The 19,824-nt window shown below is 34.7% G+C and overlaps 1 protein-coding gene and 1 pseudogene across 2 annotated transcripts; one reads left to right on the top strand and one right to left on the bottom strand.

Annotated features, from left to right (window-relative positions):
* Window positions 1–939: 939 nt before the first annotated feature.
* Window positions 940–15,379, top strand: LOC114192622. 2 transcript variants are annotated; one of them, XM_028082402.1, is made up of 13 exons: window positions 940–1,043; window positions 7,232–7,325; window positions 7,425–7,500; window positions 7,727–7,829; window positions 8,144–8,191; window positions 12,139–12,295; window positions 12,370–12,599; window positions 12,797–12,858; window positions 13,075–13,272; window positions 13,910–14,054; window positions 14,258–14,583; window positions 14,668–14,812; window positions 14,914–15,379. In XM_028082402.1, the coding sequence occupies exons 6-13, from the start codon at window positions 12,142–12,144 to the stop codon at window positions 15,151–15,153; spliced, it is 1,500 nt and encodes a 499-aa protein (XP_027938203.1). In that variant the 5' UTR covers window positions 940–1,043; window positions 7,232–7,325; window positions 7,425–7,500; window positions 7,727–7,829; window positions 8,144–8,191; window positions 12,139–12,141; the 3' UTR covers window positions 15,154–15,379. The 2 variants fall into 2 exon arrangements, with proteins under 2 accessions (XP_027938203.1, XP_027938202.1); XM_028082401.1 differs by having other exon boundaries at window positions 12,131–12,295.
* Window positions 15,380–16,304: 925 nt separating this feature from the next.
* On the bottom strand, window positions 16,305–18,667 carry LOC114191371 (annotated as a pseudogene).
* Window positions 18,668–19,824: the final 1,157 nt, after the last annotated feature.

Raw genomic sequence — 19,824 nt, 5'->3', positions numbered from 1 at the left:
ATAATACCACATAAACTATCTTTTCTTCACACATCATTAAATTTGAACATTTGTCATTTTTTTTAAATAAAGTCCTCGTACTTTCTAATCATTTATGAAAGATTTTCACATTTATTGTTTATTACACTCAGAAATTTTTAAAAAGTGGAATGATTTTTCATATTTTTTGTCCATTATACTCTTTTAAAAAGTAGAAAGATTAGTTATTCATCGCTTCTTTTCATCATTTTTCCTTTCTAGTGTTTCTTTCTCTCCTTATTACTCATCACACTCTTTCCCTCTCATATTACACTGTCGAGCAAGTGACACATGAACATTAATATATTCACATTTTATTAATAATACAAGAAACGATATTTTTTTTACTTTTTATCTTAAAAGTATAATATCAAAATTTTAAAATAAAGTTGTAGTCATACAGCTTCATTCTATTGTTTTAAATTTTTTTAACTTTATTATTTAAAAAAAAGAAGAAGCAATAGATAACACTAATGAAAGAAGGGTTAATTAAGTCGTATAACTTATGTTTGAGTACAAAGAATCTAATATTGTCATTTATGTGGGGGTCATGAGTTTTAAATTAATTTTTAAAATATTGACGTAAATTATGTAAGTAATTGAACTTCTTCTTCTTTTAATAGTTTGTAAAAAAAAGAAACTTAAAAAATAATGTATGATTTATGTTAATTTAAGTAACATCGCGACAAAATTCAAATATGAACACATTTTTTTTCTTATATTAACAAATGGTGGACGGAGGACAAAAGTATCAGAGAAATGTCAGTTTTGCTGCTTTGGTAATTGTACCGTCAAACGGCTGCGGCTTTTCTTTTCCATTTTCTTTTTTACAAGTTCTAAACTTTAGCAAATCACTATCTCCATATCTTTGTGACACAGAGAGGACAAAGACAGTTTGGAAGAAGAAATAAAAAGCAAGAAGACAAGACGCACAGGTTGCGTTTTAGACAAAGAAAATAATAGAAGGGTTGGAGCGGAGAAGGAGAAGGGAACGCCAGGAGCTTCAAGCTTCAAACACGGAAAAGGTGTGACCTTTCTGTCAGGTTTTACAGAGGGGGTTTCACTGGGGAGATACAACACACCAATGAGATATGAGCCTAACCACATAAGACACTGACACCACTCTCAACCCAAAACCTTAAGGCAATGGGTTTATGGGCCTTGATCCTTATATGGTGCTCTACTTTCTCAATTCTGGTCAATGTGGGACTTAGACTCACACTTGGATTCCTAACAATCTCCCCCTCAAGGGTGAGTCCCTTCAACCACATTGGTACACTCCCCCTCCAGCGGAAGCATCCCAACCACGAGTACTCCTTTTCTGCCCTTTTCTGTACCGCCGTTCTTTTTCTTAACGGGACACGCTTACCTGGAACCCTTATCTGGGACCCTTGCCAGGAAGACTTTCGATACTAGGACCATACTGGTACTGCACTCGTCTGAGCCGGTATTAACCATCGGCTCTGATACCACTTGTCAGGTTTTACAGAGGGGGTTTCACTGGGGAGATACAACTGATGGGGAAAACAATAACAAACAATATACCAGAGAATGCAGCGGATATAATTTCCCCTAACTTGCAAGAATCTATGAGGAGCAATAATCAAAGAGCAGCAATAATAAACCACCAAAAGCACAAATAAAGGCACCAAGATTTTTAACGTGGAAAACCCCTCAAATCAAGGGTAAAAACCACGAGTCGTCCAGACCAAAGAAATAGCTTCACTATGATCAACAAGAGTACAAAAGAGTCTTAATCAATAGCACAAATTAGTGCCAACACCCAACCAAATAACAAAGCAACAAAGCTTTCAAATAGAGAAGAACAAGAGAGGAAAACCTCTACAAATCACTGCTGCAGTGCGAAATTAATATCTCCCAACTCAGACCTCGTATCAAAGATCCGACCGGTCAGAATGAAGAGCAATGAGTTCCGAACCTGCTGTAAAAATTTCAGCCCGATCCAACGGTGAACGAATCCGCAGCGCCGAATTTACTGCGACAGCTCTATGAAAAACGTGAACAGAATTTTCCCTCTACCTCTCCCTCTATGTGTTAGGGCTTTCAGTGTATTCTGACTCTATTGTTCTGCCTCTCTCTTTATTTTATAGCCTCCTCTCCACTAGGTTTAAGTGAGACATGGGCTTCTCAAATTTTGGGCCTTTTCTCCACATAGGAAGGGAGCCCAATACCCAACAAATCTCCCCCTCACAACTATGTGGAGATAACCGCCAAACCGGCGATCTCACAACAAACTTCAAACTTTCCTCTTGGCAATGCTTTAGTCATCATATCAGCACCATTATCATCTGTATGAACCTTTTTCAACTCCAACAACTTAGCATCCAAAGCATCACGTATCCAATGATACCTCACATCAATATGTTTGGATCTAGAATGAAAAGTTGGATTCTTACCAAGATGGATAGCACTTTGGCTATCAACAAACAATGAATAGTTATCTTGCCTAAAACCAAGCTCCTGCAAGAATTTCTTCAACCATAACACCTCCTTGCATGCTTCAGTAATAGCAATGAACTCTGCTTCTGTAGTAGACAACGCTACACACCTTTGTAGTCTTGATTGCCAAGCCACAGCTCCCCCTGCAAACTTTATCAAATAGCCCGAAGTGGACTTTCTGGAATCAATATCCCCAGCCATATCTGAGTCTGAGTAACCCATCAAAGTAGGTTTATCACCTCCAAAACAAAGCTTCATATCAACTGTACCATGAAGATACCTCAAAATCCATTTCACAGCATTCCAATGCTCTCTACCTGGGTTTGACAAAAATCGACTAACTGTACCAACAGCATGTGCAATATCTGGTCTTGTACACACCATCGCATACATCAAACTGCCCACCGCAGATGCATAAGGAACTCTACTCATATTGGTCTTCTCAACTTCATTTGAAGGACTCTGTTTAACACTCAGTTTAAAATGAGTAGCAAGAGGAGTACTCACAGCTTTAGCATTTTCCATCTGGAATCTCTGCAACACCTTCCTAATGTATTGCTCTTGTGATAGATAAATCTTCTTTTCTCTCCTATCACGTGAGATATGTATGCCAAGAATCCTTTTAGCAGCTCCCAAGTCTTTCATGGCAAAAGACTCGCCAAGTGTCTTCTTTAACCTGTCAATTTTGGAAATATCTTTTCCAACAATAAGCATGTCATCAACATATAATAACAGGATAATAAAGTCATCATTAGAAAAACTTTTAACAAAGACACAATGATCAGAAGTAGTCTTCATGTAACCCTGCTCACACATAAAAGACTCAAACTTCTTATACCACTGCCTTGGAGCCTGCTTCAAACCGTATAGACTCTTCCTTAGTCTACACACATATTCTTCCTTGCCTTTAACAAGAAAACCATCAGGTTGCTTCATGTATATCTCTTCCTCCAAATTACCATGAAGGAAAGCTGTCTTCACATCCATCTGCTCAACCTCCAAATCAAGAGTAGCAGCTAAACTTAGCACAGTTCTGATGGATGACATTTTCACCACAGGTGAGAAAATCTCATTGAAATCAACACCCTTTTTCTGTCTGAAACCTTTCACCACTAATCTGGCCTTGTACCTTGGAAGTGTAGAATTTGAATCTTGTTTCACCCTGAAAATCCACCTAGTTTCCAATGCCCTTTTGCCCTTAGGCAATTTCACCAAGTCGTAAGTGTGATTATCATGCAAAGATTTCATCTCATCTTGCATTGCATCCAGCCACTGTTTCTTCTCTTCACTATCCAAAGCCTCTTCAAAACACTCAGGTTCTCCACCGTCAGTCAAGGTTATGTACTCATCACAGGAATACCTTGTAGAAGGTTGTTTTTGTCTATTAGACCTCCTGAGTTGGACTTGAGGTGATTCAGGTATATCACCAAGATCGTCATCATCATCATGTTCCTCTTGAGCATCATCAATTGGAACCTCTACTCCACTTCCAAACTGTTGATCATCAACATCACCATGTTGCTCATTGTCTTGAGCTTCCGTTTCAACATTCTCCAAATTGTGAGTGGGCAACCTCATCGGATTACCATCAGTGAGATTACTATCTTTCTCGGGTGTGGTCTTCTCCACCTTATCAATGTCTTCAATGGTCTGGTCTTCCATGAATTGTACATCACGACTTCTAACAAGCTTCTTCTCAACAGGATCATAAAACCTGTAGCCAAATTCATCCTCACCATAGCCAATAAAGATACATTGCCTTGTCTTTTTATCTAACTTGGATCTTTCATCCTTAGGAACATGAACAAATGCCCTGCAACCAAAGACACGCAAATGATCATAGCTAACATTCTTACCAAACCAAATTTTGTCTGGCACCTCAGTATTCAAAGCAACTGCGGGACTGAGATTAATAACATGCACAGCTGCAAGCAATGCCTCTCCCCAAAAGTGCTTAGGCAACTTTGCTTCTGAAAGCATACATGTAACCCTTTCAGCCAAGGTCCTGTTCATCCTCTCCGCTAGACCATTCAACTGAGGAGTTTTAGGAGGAGTCTTCTCGTGTCTAATACCATGCTGCCTGCAATAAACATCAAAAGGTCCACGGTACTCACCACCATTATCACTACGGATGCATTTCAGCTTCTTACCTGATTGCCTCTCAACCATAACATGAAATTCCTTGAACTTTTCAAGTACTTGACCTTTCCGCTGAAGAGCATAGACCCATAGCTTCCTGGAACAATCATCAATAAAAGTAACAAAGTAAAGTGCACCACTAAATGACTTTACCTTTAATGGGCCACAAACGTCAGAATGCACCAATTCAAGTAATTCTGACTTCCTTGAGGGTGGATGCTTCTTAAAAGATACTCTGGTTTGTTTACCAGCCATGCAATGAGAACATTTCTCCAATTCTGCATTTCTCAATCCCATAAGCACATCCTTTTTAGCTAAGCAGTTAAGCCCTTTCTCACTTATATGACCAAGCCTCCGGTGCCACAAAGATGCCTCCATATACATAGCATTCACACTGTCTTTAGCAACCAAAGCTTTAGTCCAATACAATTTAGATTGTTTCTCCCCTCTGGCCATAACCAAGTTACCTTTAGTGAGCTTCCATTTACTAGAACCAAAGTGATTGTCATAACCACAATCATCAAGCAACTGCACAGAGATTAAATTAAAACGAACATCCGGAGCATGTTTGACTCCTTTAAGCAACAACTGCACTCCCATGTTGGTTTGCAGGCAAACATCACCAACACCAATCACTTTAGACTCACCATCATTACCCATCTTCAACACTCCAAAATCACCAGAAGTGTAAGATGTGAAGAACTCCTTCCTAGGTGTAACATGCAGTGTAGCACCACTATCAATAATCCACATGCTCTCATCAGATACAAGATTAACGGACTCAAAGTCACGAAGAAGAACAAGATCACCATCTGTAGCAGTAGTGACACGATCATCATCATCATGATCATTCTCTCTCTGTTTGCCCTTCTTGTCTTTGTTCTCCTTTTTCCACTTAAAACAGTATTTCTGAATGTGTCCAGTTTTATGACAAAAATGGCACTCTAAATTCTTGTATCTTGACTTGGACTTGCTCCTACTCTTCTCTCTACCACCTTTATGTTCCTTTTTCTGACTTCTCCCCCTAGCTTCTGTAACAAGCATCTCAGACTGAGATGAAGAACCATGTGCCTTCCTTCTCATCTCTTCATTAAGAGCACCGCTCTTTGCCATCTGAAAAGAAACAACACCATTCGAGGCAGAGTTCGTAATTGAAACCCGAAATACCTCCCAAGACTCTGGTAGAGTATTAAGCAACCATAATCCCATAACTTCGTCATCAAACTTTATGCTCATTCCTGACAATTGATCTAGGAGCCCTTGAAACTCATTTAAGTGATCAGAAATAGAAGAATTCTCCCTGTACCTCAAATTCATCAAGCAATTTAACAAATACAATTTATTATTGCCCGACTTAGAAGCATACAAAGACTCAATCTTCTCCCACAAAGCTCTGGCATGTGTCTCATTAGCAATATGATTATAAACATTATCTTCAACATATTGCCGAATAAAACCACATACCTGTTGGTGCTCAAAGTCCCATTCTTCTTCAGACATAGAATCTGGCTTCTGTGTAGCAAAGACCGGAAGATGCAATTTCTTGACAAATAATAAATCTTTCATCTTGCCCTTCCACAAATGATAATTTGTACCATTCAAAGCAACCATCTTTGCATTTGCCTCCATCATTCAAGCAAGTAAATATAGCCCAACCAAGAGCTCTGATACCACTCTGATGGGGAAAACAATAACAAACAATATACCAGAGAATGCAGCGGATATAATTTCCCCTAACTTGCAAGAATCTATGAGGAGCAATAATCAAAGAGCAGCAATAATAAACCACCAAAAGCACAAATAAAGGCACCAAGATTTTTAACGTGGAAAACCCCTCAAATCAAGGGTAAAAACCACGAGTCGTCCAGACCAAAGAAATAGCTTCACTATGATCAACAAGAGTACAAAAGAGTCTTAATCAATAGCACAAATTAGTGCCAACACCCAACCAAATAACAAAGCAACAAAGCTTTCAAATAGAGAAGAACAAGAGAGGAAAACCTCTACAAATCACTGCTGCAGTGCGAAATTAATATCTCCCAACTCAGACCTCGTATCAAAGATCCGACCGGTCAGAATGAAGAGCAATGAGTTCCGAACCTGCTGTAAAAATTTCAGCCCGATCCAACGGTGAACGAATCCGCAGCGCCGAATTTACTGCGACAGCTCTATGAAAAACGTGAACAGAATTTTCCCTCTACCTCTCCCTCTATGTGTTAGGGCTTTCAGTGTATTCTGACTCTATTGTTCTGCCTCTCTCTTTATTTTATAGCCTCCTCTCCACTAGGTTTAAGTGAGACATGGGCTTCTCAAATTTTGGGCCTTTTCTCCACATAGGAAGGGAGCCCAATACCCAACAACAACACACCAATGAGATATGAGCCTAACCACATAAGACACTGACACCACTCTCAACCCAAAACCTTAAGGCAATGGGTTTATGGGCCTTGATCCTTATATGGTGCTCTACTTTCTCAATTCTGGTCAATGTGGGACTTAGACTCACACTTGGATTCCTAACACTTTCATTTCCAGTTCATAATATTTTTTCATTTTTTCTCATTACTTGGTTATGTGTTATGAAACTCTCGAACTTTCTCGTGCTCTCTTGCAGTCCACCACTGTGGTTCGTGTCTCGTTCTGTGTTTCGCGTTCTCACCGGTTCAGTAGCAGCAATCCAGGAGCTTCAAGCTTCAAACACGGAAAAGGTGTGACCTTTCATTTCCAGTTCATAATATTTTTTCATTTTTTCTCATTACTTGGTTATGTGTTATGAAACTCTCGAACTTTCTCGTGCTCTCTTGCAGTCCACCACTGTGGTTCGTGTCTCGTTCTGTGTTTCGCGTTCTCATCGGTTCAGTAGCAGCAATTTCCTTCACACTAGTTCGGTTCACGTACTCGCTACATTCTTCAAAATTTATATCATAATCTCTGAGTTCCTTTTGCTTGATTATACTATATGTAAAAATATTGAATGAAAATTTTAGTTTGAAATCCATGTTATAAAGATAGAATGAAGGCTACTCTGTATCATATTTGAAAGTTTAATTGATATTTAATATTAATTAATATATGTTGGATTCTCTAATTTTTTCCTATCACATTACAGTTTAATCGGAGAAGGTTGTTTGAGTGAAGTTTCATTAAGTTGCCTAGTGAAAACTTGGGAGAAAATAGAAGTAACATTCAAGAGTTGTGAACCTGCAACAAAGGTGGGTTATGAAGTTAGCATTTTGTCTTGCTCATGTTCAATTTAAATTTTAATTAAATGTTGATGGAACCTAGATTTAAAAGGACAAGAACAATGGATGGTTGCACACACGTAAAAAATTGTTCCGAGAAATGATTAACATGAAAAAGAATAGAAAATTGTCAATTTAAAAGTTGATCTTATATAAACACTTTTTTTATTTCTATTTAGAAAGTTCTATACTCATGACTTGAAATTAAAAGTGTAAATATTTGCTTGATAGATAGTTGCTATTTAATATTAATTAAAATATATATTGGATTCTCCCTTTTACAGTTTATTTGGAGAAGGTTGTTTGTGAGGTTTCACTAAGTTGCAATAGAGGTGAGTTATTGAGTTAACATTTTATCTTATTCATCTTCAATTTATATTTTAATTAAATGTTGTGTTTTGAAGATTGGTTTCACTCTTTATGTGTTAATTATATGTTATTACCTAATATTTGATTACATAATAAAATTTTACATGTTATTTCATTTCATTTTTGATATTGTTAGGCTCTTATTTACGTAAAATTTTAAAATAAATTATTGACTTTTAGGTTGTAGTAATTTTGCATACATATACTAATTTTAATAACATTTAAAAAATGTTTTTAAAAGCTAAAAAAATGTTGTCCTTTGCAAAGGCAACATTTATACACATGTTATGTATAGTGCATGTTACCAAAAGGTTTTAGCAACATTTTTATGTACTTTTAGTATCATTTATAAAAATGTTACTAAGTAGCATCTTTACTAACACTAAAAAAATGTTGCCAATTTAAATTTTTTGTAACACTTAACAAATGTTACCTATACATTTTCTAACATTTAAAAAAAAATGTTAGCTATGTATTTGCTAATATTTAAATAATGTTACCAATTATCTTATTTTGTAAGAATTAAAAAATGTTAAGAATTGCCTTTTTTTTACATTTTAAAATTGTTCCTAATTTATCTATTTAGAAATAAGAAATATCAAATACCACCATAACTAAAAATGGCAACATCTAATATACATTTCAATCTTAATTATGCACTGCACAGTTCTTGTAAATATAAAACCAAATACCAAGTTCCATCCTTTGTTAACTTTAATTTAAATACAAATATTTACTTTTGTAAAAATCTTAGTGAGTAGTTTAGAAGGACCAATCACTCTTCACTAAGAATGTCACGAGTGGAATGAAAAAGTTTCTCAACTTTATGTAGTACAATTATGACAAATAAAACCTAGATGCGGGGAGGGAATTGACAATTGCAGCAGTCAAACTGGCAGACGTGTAAACACAAATAATAGGAAATGGTGTAGTGTGGGTGGGAGGAATCTTGGGGAAGTGAAGAAAGGTGTCTTTGGGTCAGAAAACTCAATCTGCATTCTTTAGAGTAAAAAGCTTTTGACAATTTTGTATCTATTCACTCCATAAATTCACCTAGAATTAATTAATAAGGTCATGGAACTTTAAATTTGACTCTATTTTCTTGCTTTTAGCTTGCAAAAATAAAGAAATGATGAAACAGATGCTATAATTGCACTAAAGGAACCCACATGGGCATAATCTTGTTAGTGAAACCCACATAGGCACCATTGCCAAAGAACCATTGAGATACTTCCCTTATATGTTTAGATGGGCCTTTTAAGTTTCATCCTGCATAAGGTTTAAATATGATATATAGAGTAGAATGGGACTTGTACTTCCCATCCACTAAAGAGTGGGCCAGTTAGTGCCATTCCTTTCGTGAACCTAGTGCCTTAAAAGGTTCCATATTGTGGTTTTTTTTTATACCAATGGTCACAAAGAAAACAAGACTAAAGATCTCTACCAAAATGATTGGCAAGCAAAAGACACAAAAAATAAGTGCAAGTAAAAAAACACCAATACTTGGCTGAGAGCAACTCACCAATGAAGAAAGTTACAGCATGTGATTCTTTGTGTTGGCTTGGTCTAAGGTATTTCATGGCCTATCTTCAGTTTTCCTCAACAAAATTTTTTATTAACAGTTCCTCAACTTCGTCTGCCAACTTCATCTACTAACTTCACCACCTGTCATTTGAGTAATAAGCAAACAAAGCCAAGCTAGTTCAAAAAGTTAAAGAAATCTTTGTGCAAGTGACAGACAACCATATCTAATTTTTATTTTGCATGCTTCAAGGTCATCTAGTGGTACACAAATGAAACATACGATTATTTGCCACTTGAGATTGTTGGTGACCATTCATGTGCAAGCATAACTTGAGGCCAAACTCTTGACATGATTTGATATGGTATCACACATATTTTTATCAGTCTATTTGATGGAACTCAAATATTTTACTAGGAAGCACTTTTAGTGTATGTTTGCCTGAGATTTACCTTATCTAAGCTATTGAAATAGGAACTCTCAACCACTTTGAGATAAATGGGAAGAATTTGTTTTTCTGTGACCTGAAAAACCACAGAGAAATGTTTTGTACTGTTTATTTAGTACAACATAGTTGAAACCCCATTTGTAGCATCAACTTTGAAGCCTCTAATTCACTTTACCTTATCAAACTTCTTCAGAATCTTTATAAATGCAAGCATGTTCAAGTTCTTGAAAATTGGACAAAACATAAGATTTTTCATATTAAATGTTATACTTCTATTAAGTTTATTAAACAAACATGCCTGAAAAACAAGTTTTTTTTTTACTTGTAAACTTTTAGATATCCTAGGCCTTTGTAGAGCTCAATGAAACCTCCTTTGATCATCTTTTCAGCATGGTGCAAATTAGTTTTGTTCAGGGGGATGTTTCCACCTTCTGGACGGTGTGGTCAAGGGAATGTTTATCCTCAGATTCTTCCCTTGGAAGTTGATCACATGGCTAGAAAGTGTTCTTAATTTACCATCTTCTCTTTTCATTTGCAAAGACTTGGCAAGTTCTTCTGCACCAGGGGAATCTAAAAATGGAGCTTCAATTTTCTCCAATTCATCTGTGCTTGTTGTGTCTTGCAGTTCTTCTTGTTGTGGTCTGCTCCTAAAAGAGTCCTCCTCTGTTTCCAATGAACAAAGTTTTAGACACACATAATTACACGTAGCATCCAAAAGTATATACTCTATAGCTTTACCCTTACTACTACCTACAAGATACAAATTTGCACCATTCTTGAAAAACCATTGCACTGATAATGGCATGTACATGTCATATGGATGAAAGTATATAATGGGACCATAATGTTGAACAAGTGCAAGAATCTGGTTCTAATTTTGCATCACATGCAAGGAAGAATCAAGATTTTTTAGGCTTGCTATATCCACCACTTGTTCAGAATTAAAGTAGGCACTACCATAGCAGAATGTCCCAACAAACACACATCTAGCTAACATACCCCTATCACAGGGTTTTGTATTCCCTACCTGAAATGCATTTTTTGCATATTTTGACTTTATAGTTAGTGATAGATCTTTAGAATCGCAAGTTTATACAAAGAACAAATACTCGAGTTAAAATCTACCATTAAACATCATGAACGTCTGCTGGCATTACACTTTGTAACAAGAAAGAGGTGTGTGAAAAACAACACTACCTTATTTTACTAACAATGTTGGCCAAATCCGGAAGGCAAGTGGAACACCTTCAACAAATCTCCATACCTCTCCCGTATCCCTAACAAACACAAGTTAATTGATTACACCAAATGAATTGAAAGTAAAAATGTTTCCTATTTCGAAACTTGTTGTTCGTCGAAACATAAGTTGAAACAGCGAGAGTGGAAATTAGAAACTCACCACCAAAATGGATTGATGAGCAGAATTTTCAAATTCAACCATATTCCGAAGGAGGAGGCACCAACGAAGCAACAAGTAGCGATCGTGCATGTGCTTCCTGGCAACGACGCCAACGAGAGCCTCAACAAGAAGTTGGAAAAGAAGCTCGTATTGGAAGAGCCAGTTCAACAAAAAGCATAGCTTGGTCACCATGCTTGATCTTCAACACCAAATCCTGCAAACACAAAACACAACGTAACGAAGAGAAATCGGAATCCAAAATAAATAAATTGATAAGGAGAAATTAAATACGTTGTCGATGATTGGAAAGAGTTGGTCGAGGGAAGAATTATTGGTTGTAGCGTCGATAACGTAGTTGTGAAAGAACAACACCAAATCCATCTGAATCTTTGCAGTATTTCACCATCTGAGTCTCTATTTCGGTCGCTAAACGATTTGCTACCGATTTTTGGTCATTTAGCGACCAAAATGGGTGATCACTAAAACACATTTTTTTTTGTAGTGTTTTTTCATTTTCTCATTACTTGAGACAGTTTTACAGGAAATGAAGTTGTCAGATGTTCTAATTGTTTCCGCCGGTTTAATTGCCGCCGCTGCCGCTTTCTCGTACCTCCAGAGTGGTGGGAAAGAAAGAGAGAAGAAGAAGGTCGTTCCTAAGAAGAAATCTGGAAAAACAGAAGGCTTTTCTCACTATGTTGGTAAGTTCGTTTTGGGTTCTCAATTCCTTTAACCTACATGGTAATGTTTTTTATATGGTGTTATTCATTTGTAGCAAGACAACTGGGATTTCAAGACGCGGAAGAAGTTCCACATTTATGCTCGTTGGTCCAAGACTATTTGAAAAGAAGCGAGGAGTGTGATGGGAGAATCTATGAGTATATTTCTCATTCCAACGGAGAAAACATAGATTCCCTATATATAAAGCTTGTAGATGAAATTGAAAAATGCATCCTAAGCTATTTTTCATTCAACTGGAATCAAGCTCCATCTATTATTAATCAAGTATAAATCTTAGCTCCTCTTAGTATTTATTTATCCGTATGTTTTTTCCTTACATTCTTACTTAAGACTGGTTGGGAATTTTATTTTGCTTTGCTATCATGCAATGATAATCTGAAATTTCATATTAAATCTCCAAATACAGTCATATATATTTTAAACTTACTATATTAATTATTCCATTGATGGGTTGATTGTAGGCTTTAAGCGTGAAGTCTCCCCCTATAAGAAAGCTGAGGGAAATTATCTTGGCAGCTACAAGGTAAAATTTTATTTTCTTTAATCCTTGCATTATTTGTAAAATAGCATCTCATAATATTGTTAAACTAAAAGTTTTTGAAATTTTAAGAACATATGTTTCTAAATATGTGAGAAATGCAGAGAAATGCATTATGTAATCATGTAAGAGAATACATATTAATCTAAATATTTGTTGTACTTAATACTTTGCTAATATGCTAATACGGTGTGTCTACAGGAAAATACGGTTTGAAAGAGTTATTATGAGTTTGCGAGTAACCAGAGTATTCTCTACCTTAGTAGAAGAAATGAAAGCACTGCAGTGTAATCAAGAAATGGTGCCCGCGAACTTACCTGAGAGGAGTCCAGTATTGCTGTTTCTGGGAGGTGGCATGGGGGCTGGAAAAAGCACCATCCGTGAAGCCATCCTGAAGGAGTAACTCTCAACCTATTGAATTATTACACTATAATATTATTAAAATATATGATGATTATCTGTTGATTGTTTTATAAAATTTATCTCAATACAAAATAATAAAAAAAATGATGGGTAAGAATAACAAGTAAAATGATGATGCAACGATCCAATAATAGCACATCAAATAATTAGTTATATTACTGAATGATTTTTTTAGACATATAGTAAATGCTTTTTTAGTGCTAATTCTTTTATCATTAGCTATAAGCATAGGTGAGAATTATTACAAGATTGTAAATAAAATCCACTTAGGCAGTTACTTCCTGCACCCTCCCATATTTAGTCATAAATATAGCCATCTATTACTGTCCACCGGTTTATCCATAACATATCAAAAGTAAACACTTGTATTGCTGCTGAATACTTTTCTTTCTTGAGGCATGTAGTAGACTCTTTTGTTATAATATAAAATCTGTTAGCTCTGAGAAATTGTGAGAGCTACAACATTATAAATAGAATTTATTATATAATATTCAAATATGAAAAGAATTCTTTCTTACAACTTACTTTATAAATTTGAATAAGATTATTTATATTTATATAATGACTTTACTTTATAAATTTGATTATTTATACTTATATACTGGCTTTGCAGAGCATTCTGGTCACAAATAGCTACCAATGCTGTGATAGTTGAGGCAGATGCTTTTAAAGAAAAAGATGACATATATAAGGCTCTTAATTCCACCACCGTTCAGTTGGGTCGTGATCATAATGAGGGGCTGGAAAGTGCTGAAACGGTATGTTTCTGTGCGAAGACTTTCAATTTGTATTTGTACTTTTTTTTAACTTATGACTATTGTGTATGCACATATTTTAAAAGTTTATGTTGAGTAAATTTTTTTTTTAATTTAAATATTATGAAATATGTGAGATAGGTTAGATCTTCTTTCTTATTTATAATTAATAACAGTTTTATGTTTATCAAATATGATCTGAACAGGTGCATGAGTTTTCTACCCGTGCTGCATCATCTCTCCTCGTGACAGCGCTAAATGAAGGTCGAGATGTAATCATGGATAGTACCTTGTCATGGGAACCATTTGTAAAACAGACCATTACTATGGCAAGAAATGTTCACAGATGCAAATATAGAATGGGGGAAGGCTATAAAGAGAATGAAGATGGGACTGTCATTGAGAATTATTGGGTTGAAGATGAACACGGGGAAACTCCTCCAACAGGAGAATCAAACACTCGACAACCTTACAGGATTGAGTTAGTGGGCGTGGTTTGTGATAGCTATATTGCTATAGTGAGAGCCATTAGGTATATACATATTTACTAAGTTACTCATTAAGCAATTGATTTTGTATATTTGACGACTAACGTTTCATATTGGAATTTTGACAGGAGAGCTATTGCGACAGGAAGAGCAGTAAGGGTGAATGCGCAACTAAAATCTCATCAAAGATTTGCCCGTGCATTTCCAAAATATTGTGAGCTTGTCGATAATGCCAGGCTTTATTTTACAAATGCTATCGATCATCCACCAAAGGTAAATTTTAATAATTTTATTTTAACAATTTCAGTTATAATGTGAAAATTTGGTTTTATTGTGCCAAATGTCATGAAAATAACTTTTAGAATACATTGCAGCTCATAGGATGGAAAGATGGTGTTGAAGATTTACTGGTGCATCCTCGAGATTTTAAATGCATGGAGAGGATAGCCAATTTGAATGTTAAGGCTGATTGCATCTATAACCTCTACAAGGAACCAAACACCGTCATGGAATCCGGTTCCATTTGGAGTGAAATAATTTTGGCACCTTCAAGAATAGAAGACCAAAAAGAATTGAGGAAGGCTATTGAGAAATCAGAGAAATATGATGGCTAAATACCTCAAGTTATTGGAGCTCAATAGCATTTATCTATCAAGACTGTTGGGTTTCAATGGTGAAGGATGCCGGTAATCTAGAATTAATATGACACCAGAACAAGAACAAGAACAGTGCAATTTTCTTTACTTAGTTATTGGATATTAAAGTACTTACCAGATTCTCTGTTCTGAACTTTTAACAAGTTGACATGCCGCAGTTGTTTTACTACTCTCATTATTTTTTTTTCTTGTGATGCTCTCTAAGTTTTCACCGCTTCACATCTGCTCTGATTTATTATTATTATTATTATTATTATTATTATTATTATGAGCAGTGATGAGATGATGCTCTCAATCTTTGCTGATAAAAATTTATTTCCTCCGCATAAGACCACTCCTTGGTTTCTGTAGCCAGAAACAATCCAATCATCCAATATATGTCCTTACAACCTACCAAAGTTTATTTTGAGTACATGTTAATATATGTTGGCACGCTGGCAGCAAAAGTTTTTGACCCACACCATTCAACAGAAAGATAATAGGAAGCATGCAATTTTCGTAAGATGTATGTGTATTTTTTTGTTCGTATGAAATTCTCTGGAATTGAATTAATTCCACAGGTCACTTTATACATGGTCGATGACTACGAACATGGTTATGCTAGAGGGGATATTACTGATTTTGAGGATCTTTAATCTATAAAGCTAATAAGCTGCATCAAATAATTTACTTGTGGATTTTAGCATGAAAAGAATACAATAATCTTCCCTGTCTTAAATCCATACTACTAACAGATACCAAACTAAACTTCAAAACCTATAGTGATAGTTGAATACTACTCATTACACAATAATTTGGTTATATTTTTTGAATGATTTTTCTATTTTTTTAATGGACTCCCTCAAATCCTTTTTATCACTTTTCCTTGAGGGTGATAGAACAACAATCTTACTCCAAAGAGAATGAGGTTCCATTATGGGGTTGGGTTCCTTGTGAAGTTCGTAGACGGAATCAGCTTTGGCATTCAAATCGGCTAACACTTTTAAGCATTTGTAATTTTTAATACACGTCCCCCATCGATCCTCATTTTCGAATATGCTCCTTATAGTCTGTTATGTATTACAAACAAGTTATTATTTCCATGACATTTTGATATTCACAAAGTAAAATCAAACTCTCACATTTGGTGAACGACCAACAACATTTGTGCAGCAGAGTCTGGCGTAATCAACAAGATTACAGTATCTTGGAAATGCATTAGCAAACATTTTGTGAGATTTCAACTGTGAATTTATGTTCACTGCGCTCCTTGTTATTATAGCTTTCCTGTCAAATTCAAATGTGAATGTTAATCGTCAAACCAATAAAACAAATTACCTAATTAGTAACATGGTACAACTCACAAGCATGTATACCTAATGATTCTAACCATAGCAAGATAACTATCACAAACCACGCCAAATAGCGCAATGCTATAAGGCTTTTTCGTGCATGGTTTTCCATTAGAAATTTCCTTTGATTGATTTTCTTCTTTTGTGTCATGTAATCTCTCCCAGTAATTTTCGGTGACCGTCCCATCTTCAGCTACTTTATACCCTACTCCCATTTGGTATTGGTATTCGTGAATATTTCTTGCCATCGCAATAGTCTGCTTTATAAATGACTCACATGATAAGGTATCATTCATGATCACATCCCGACCCTCATTTAGAGCTGTCACAAGCTTAGATAATGCAACATGAGTGGAAGATTGATGCATCTGTTCAAATTTTGAGTAAAATTAACTAATAAGAAAATCTAACATATCTCGATCATTTTGTAATAGCTAATTAAATTAAAAATTAAATTTATATGAACATGAAAGTTCTTAACATGCAAGTGTTCACACATAAACATACCAATTCAGCAGTTTGGAGCATGTCATCATGGTGAACTCTTGAATTAAGGGCCATATATATGATTTCAGTCTCACTAAAGACATTTGTCTCAACAACTATCACAGCATTTGTAGCTTCTCGAGACCAAAGTGCTCTGTCAAAGCCGTTTGATAGGTATAAATAATTTTACTTCAATATTGAAACTAAGTTAGAACATAAAATTTAATTCGTACTTCAACATTGAATTTAGATTGTTGTGATCCTATATATTCTATAACAAGATAAACATCAATCAAATTAATTTATACGGTGAATGAACTAGTGAGATCCATCCTCTATATCATCATCGTATTTACGTGTCAAATACTTGGATTGGTATCTTGTAAATCTTGTGTTTTCATCATCATCTTACTTTTTATTATTTTGCAAAACTATTAGTGTCAAAGAATGATAATAAGTTGAGTGATAATACCCTTTGAGAACATTTTCAAGGACACAACTCTTTCCGGCTCCCATGCCACCCCCTATAAGTAGTAAAATCGGACTCCTCTCGCTGGGTATAACCTCATCCATGTCACCATTTTTTGCTTTCATCTCTTCTGTCGAAGTAGACAACCTTCTTGTCACCTGAATATTCTTGTTTTCTCTTTCAAACCTTTGTTTTCTGTGAACACCACACCATAATATAGCCAAACAAATATTTAATATATGTATACTAAGAAATATATATCATTAAAACTTTGAAAACTTTTAGCTCCATCACACTATCGTGACATTAATTTGAACTATATTAGAAAATATTGTACAAGTTAAGGAAAATATAATTTTACCTCATAGCTGCCAATATAATTTTCTTGAACTTTTTCGTATGTCCAGACTCAACACTTAAAGCCTATATATATATATATATAGATATTAAGTTAGGATTAACGTATAATTTACTTTGGAAGGGTGACATCAACTTTATTATTTATCAATTCATAATTTGTTCACGAACTTTATATATATTTTTTGAAAGAAAAAAAAAATATATTGGTGAACGAACAAGGTAAGATAAGATAAATACCAAATTAATGACATGTGTGACTTGATTCCAGTGAAATGCTAAATAACTGTTAACGCATCTCTCAAACTCATCCATGAGATTCATATATAAAGAATAAGCGTTGCTCCCGTTGACACTACAAATGTATTCATAGATATTTTCATCACATTCTTTGGATCTTCTCAAAAGGTCTTGGGCCAATATACATAATACTGGAACCTCACTAGCATCTTTAAATCCAATCTGTCTTGCTGCAGCCACATCAACTAAATAAGATAGTGAAAACATTATACAACATATATTATAGACACTGAAAAAGTGCATGAAGATTTAATATAAAAAGAATAAAATAATAAATTTATAAGTTATATAATGTGACAAGGAGTTAGATAAAGTGAAAAAACAGATATATAATAGACTATATATGTACATAAAATCATGATATATGTGTATTTTCCTTTTAGCTTATTTCATTGGAGAGAACAGAAAGATTGAAAGTCACAGATTAAACATCATATACCAACGTAGTGGGAGAACTTTTCAATCTCTATAAGACGGTTAGATTTCGTCTTTTTAGCAGTGGAATCAACTTCTTCTGCTCTCTCACCATCCTCGCTCGTGGTAGGAAGATTGAGGCTGTGACGACAATTAACCCGGCGAAGGAGACACCTAAAACATGTAATAACTTCATTTTCTTTAAAACTCGAATCATAGCTATTGGTTTAGGTTTACAAATGCGGGAGGCGGAAGAATCTATCAATTTTGTTGTTTTTATAACTAATGTGTTGTAGTTCCCTGCTTTTTCTTTTTTCTTTTTTTTTTATAAAAATCTAAATCTTAACAAATCACGACTTTCAGATCTCAATCAGTTAAGGCATGACAATTAAGGACCACGAATTATCCTTTAAATAATGTATCCTTCACTTCGAGCCACATGTTATAATAAAAACATAAAAGAGGTGTAATCAAAAAACATTAGAAACAGGAAATTATCACACTTATCAAGGATTTTACTAGCACTCAAGTCTCATTCTTGTGCAAAGACTCCTCTTTTCATCTAGGGGCAGAATCCACTTGTTATCCTTAGCAAAACATAAACAACTGCTTCAAAATATCTAGTTGATTTAATCAACTTCACCACTTTTATGGCAACTAACGTATATTTTTTTCTCAATTTAAGTACTTATATTTTTTTAAAATAGACTTTATACTGTTCATTCTGTTACGTTCCATTTTTATGTCATACATGTCAATTTGTAATATTTTTTTTTTCTTTTATTCTTTTTTTTATGTTTTCTTGATCATGTTAAGTGTTAGCATTAGTGTCATGTATTAGTTCAATTTATTTTAATAATTAACATTAAATAATTACTTTAATAACAAAACAATACACAACAAATTAATTCATAATCATCGATGCCGGATGCCGAATGACGTCCGATCGGATCAATAAAAAAAATGTTAAGAAAACATAAAGTATAATTTATTTGGAAAAAATAAAAAATATAGAGACTGTTAGACTATTATGTTACAAGACTGTAAATGAATATTACACTTCAACAATATTATACTACAGGAGTCTTATATATCTGCATTGCAATTTCAGACTTTGATACATAATAAATATAAATACTCATTAAACATTAACTTAATTTTTAATTCACAATAATAAATGTGTTAAAAGTTTTAAATAATGACAAATACAAGATTATACCATTAAGACATAATAAATATAAATAGTAATTAAACATTAAAAAAAACTTTAAT

Source organism: Vigna unguiculata, chromosome 7, assembly GCF_004118075.2.
Source record: "Vigna unguiculata cultivar IT97K-499-35 chromosome 7, ASM411807v1, whole genome shotgun sequence".
In the NCBI taxonomy this organism is placed as follows: Eukaryota; Viridiplantae; Streptophyta; class Magnoliopsida; order Fabales; family Fabaceae; genus Vigna; species Vigna unguiculata.
Note: the sequence above shows the minus strand (reverse complement) of the source record. Positions and strands in the feature narration are given on the sequence as shown.

What these genes read in the sequence shown, in the direction of transcription:
- LOC114192622 (XM_028082402.1), top strand. Translation starts at nt 12,142, where the DNA reads ATGAAGTTGTCAGATGTTCTAATTGTTTCCGCCGGTTTAATTGCCGCC. An exon ending in CTCCATCTATTATTAATCAA is followed by an intron (nt 12,600 to 12,796) that starts GTATAAATCTTA and finishes GGTTGATTGTAG; the next exon opens with GCTTTAAGCGTGAAGTCTCC. An exon ending in CTATCGATCATCCACCAAAG is followed by an intron (nt 14,813 to 14,913) that starts GTAAATTTTAAT and finishes AATACATTGCAG; the next exon opens with CTCATAGGATGGAAAGATGG.